Below are 3,726 nucleotides of genomic sequence, written 5' to 3' on the forward strand. Positions count from 1 at the left end.
TTGGTTCAAGATCGTCGTCGAGGTTATGTTTGATTGGTTCTATTCCGTTTGAAGCTCCGTTTTACACACAAAAAATAATTTGTGTGTGAAAAGGATAGAAAGAGGAAGAAGAAAAACAGATTAAATGGAAAATTAGATAAAGTCGCTGGCGATTGAATATCCGCTCGATAAAAAAAGAAGTAAAAGAAAAAGGAAAAAAAAAAGTAAGAAATTCTATAAATCACTAAAATTGGTAAAAAAGCAAAAAGAAAAGTTTGAATAGTTTAGGGGGGGGGGGGGTAGGGGGTAGGGGAGAGGGTAATAAAAACCCCGCAAAGGTAGGTCAAAGGAGTACTTATGCATTTTCCCTAAAAAGATCGACCAATTTTGCGTTGTAGTTTCGTACTTTTATAATAGTCTAGATTGATTGAAGAAACAAAATTAAGTGAAACATTATTTTCCTATATATTTAGTAGTTTTTAAATTTAGTTTCACATTACTTATCACGTAATTACGATAAATTAATATACTTTTTTGCAAATACTAAGTGAACTAAAAAAGTTCTTCTAAAAAATTACTCATTGATGCTAAAAAACTATTTTCTTCATCATCATAAAGTACCATTAGCTAGGATTTCATTTTCCAATTGCCATATAGAAATTACTTCAAAAGAACGGCTACAATTGTAATAACGATCCAAATAATTGACTTCTTAATTATTTATTTAAGGTAAAATAAATGGATTTTGAAGTCCTACATTTTAGGTACCTAGCTAGTTTAAATAACTAAAGATTTAATAACTAAATTTCAAAGAATTTTAGGTCCTAAATATTAGTATAATCAAATGACAATTTTGTCCAATGTGATATTTTGAAGGGGTAGAAAAGGCGAACGATATTTCGCTAAGAACCTTCGTGTGCTTGTATAGACACTAGTTTTAATGTACGTGTATTGCACGTGTTTATTACGTTAATAAAAGAATTCTTAATAAATTATATTCTTCTTAATAATCCTTAGGGTAGAACTTGAGCAAAAAAAAATAGATCGAGTAAAAATTATGAATCAAATATTAAATATTATGCAGCATACATAGCTCCTTGTTTAAAATAATACTCTAATTTAAAAAAAATAGTTGGAGCTTATAATATTTTGACAACGTTAATTATCCGGTTCTTTTCAATTTGATTTTATATAAGTTATTGGGCCTTTATTGTCACTTTAATTTTTTTTTAATCTTCTTAGGTATGTTTGTTCCTTCTATCTCTTCATCTTAAATATTCACTGCACCAGCTTTTTTAACTTCGTCTGACTTCTTTACAATTAAATATCTTCCAACCTGATAACCTCTGTTTATTGTATAAAATTAAAAAAGACGTAAATTCTTTACTTACACTCAGTAGCAATATATGGTAAAATGTGAATTAATTCTTCTTTTTTACTAACAAAATAGTAGGTTAGTTAAAAACGCGAACTATATATTTACTGTGTTGTAAAAATTGAAATAAAATAATGATATAAATTTTGAAAGATTAATTCTATGCACGTGGTATTGTCGCAACTAACAAGTATCGTATAGCTTCAATGAGTATAACATTACTATGTTCTTTATCTTTTTCATCAAACATCTTAATTACCGGGATATCTCTTGTCATTCTACTTGGCATAAGAGTTACAACTTTATTTCGTACCTTTATACTATCATATTTGTAGTTTAATTAGTTATGAAATATTAATAACTAAATTTAATAATACTTTCTTCATCGTCGATGTCCTTCTTACTGAAATAAAATTTTGTATCCTAAAGTAGCAATATAGCATTGCCAAAGCAATCTAATTTATTAATGTTATTGTTAGCGTTATCTTTTAGTCAATTAGTTGTATTAGGACTTTATTTGAATTATTCTTGTAATTATCCTTTTCATATATTATTGTAACTTTATCTTATAAATATAAGTCTGGAAAGGTGAGCAAGACTCACACTTTGACGCTTCTCAGTTTATCAATCTCATCTTGGTATCAAGAGCCCTAAACGATCCCCTTCAATGGCTCCAGAAAATTCTTCTTCCTCTTCTGCTCAAACCGCCATGAATCAATCTTCTCTTGGCCTCCCCATCCCCCCTCCAACAGTTTCCAATATCAAAGGTTTTGTTCCTATCGAATTGACATGCGTCAATTACCTCACCTGGAATAGAGTTTTTCTTACGGTCCTTAAAAGTCCCAACCTTCTTTCCTTAGTAGATGGAACCATACCATGTCCATCACCAGACCACGCTGATTACAAGCTATGGATTCATGCGATACTATTGCATTAAGTTGGATTAATGCAACACTTTCTTCTGTTGTTCTTGACACACTTTTGAACTATGCTTGTGAGACATCTAAACAGGCTTGGGAAACCCTCGCATCACTATATTTGGATCAAGTCTCTTCCTACGCCATTCACCTTAAGTCGAAATTCCAAAATTTCAAGAAAGGTCCCCTTTCTATGGAAGATTATCTTCAGCAACTTCACTCTATTGCCTGCTCTCTCAGGGCAATTGGTAAACCTCTGACTGGTGATGATTTAGTCACTCAAGCTTTGCAAGGATTGCCTTCATCTTATCGTACCTTTGTGTCTGGATTAAATGCTACTGGCTCACTTCCTTCTTTCATTGCATTACGACCACTGCTTCTCACTGAAGAAGCTCATATTAATGCAAATGCTACTGAAGAGTCAAATGCTCAAACTGCGTTGCTTGCGTCAACTCAAGCAAAGACCACTTCTAATTCATCATCTTCCTTCAATGGAAATCAGCCTACAAAAGGATACTTCCATGGACGAGGTCGTGGCAAAAATAACAAGGGACAATATGGTAGGGGTCGAGGATACCACAATTCTTCTTGGTCTGGTTTCCAACATCAATCTCGGCCTCCTTCCCCTACTACTAGTATTTTGGGTAGACCACCTTTCGTTCCTACTAAACAATGTCAAATTTGTTTTCACTATAATCACACTGCGTTGGAGTGCAGAAACAGGTTCAATCATTCCTTTGTGGCTAACAATATTCCTAAACCATTTGCTGCAATGAATTTGGAGGAGGTTCAACCAACAGTTTGGTATCCAGACTCGGGGGCATCTGCGCACATGACAAATAATCCTTCTACTCTTACTTCTCACACTCCTTATTCTGGTCCTTCTCAAGTCATGGTTGGAGATGATACTCTTCTCTCAATTAAATCTACTGGTTCATCTATCCTTCCAACAACTTCTATGCCTCTTCTCTTAAAGAAAGTTTTATATGTCTTTGCATTGTTCATTGAACATGATATGAAATCTTGGAAATTCAATCATCTTCAACTTAATTATTTTCGCCTTTATGCACAGTCATTGCAACTGTTTTCGCCTCTCTATTGCTGCATGAACAATTGTACAGTGGAAGGTATATATATAATCCCATTGAATTTCTATGTTCTTGCATCTTTCACTGTTAAAATCAAATGTGAGAAAACTGAAATCTCTTAGAACTTAATTAAACTGATATATACAACTTGTATGTACTATAATATATTAGAACCGGAAAAAGTGTTAAAGCACTGCCTCTTGATTTATGTTAATTGCTGTATTTTTGCTATAGTAACTAATAGTTTGGCTTGAATTCTTTACGAAGCAGATAGATTAGAACAAGCAAAAATGCTCTCCACCCTAACTACTCCTACATCCCAAATCTTTGCTTTTCCGATCTCTTTCTTCCCCCATACTGTTTAATT

General features: G+C 33.0%; 1 protein-coding gene across 1 annotated transcript; it reads left to right on the forward strand.

The window, feature by feature from the left end:
• The first annotated feature begins 2,263 nt into the window (after positions 1–2,263).
• On the forward strand, positions 2,264–3,481 carry LOC109242937. Its single transcript, XM_019409830.1, has one exon. The coding sequence runs from the start codon at positions 2,264–2,266 to the stop codon at positions 3,479–3,481; it is 1,218 nt and encodes a 405-aa protein (XP_019265375.1).
• The last annotated feature ends 245 nt before the right edge of the window (positions 3,482–3,726 follow it).

This window comes from Nicotiana attenuata, unplaced genomic scaffold (assembly GCF_001879085.1).
Source record: "Nicotiana attenuata strain UT unplaced genomic scaffold, NIATTr2, whole genome shotgun sequence".
NCBI lineage: Eukaryota > Viridiplantae > Streptophyta > Magnoliopsida > Solanales > Solanaceae > Nicotiana > Nicotiana attenuata.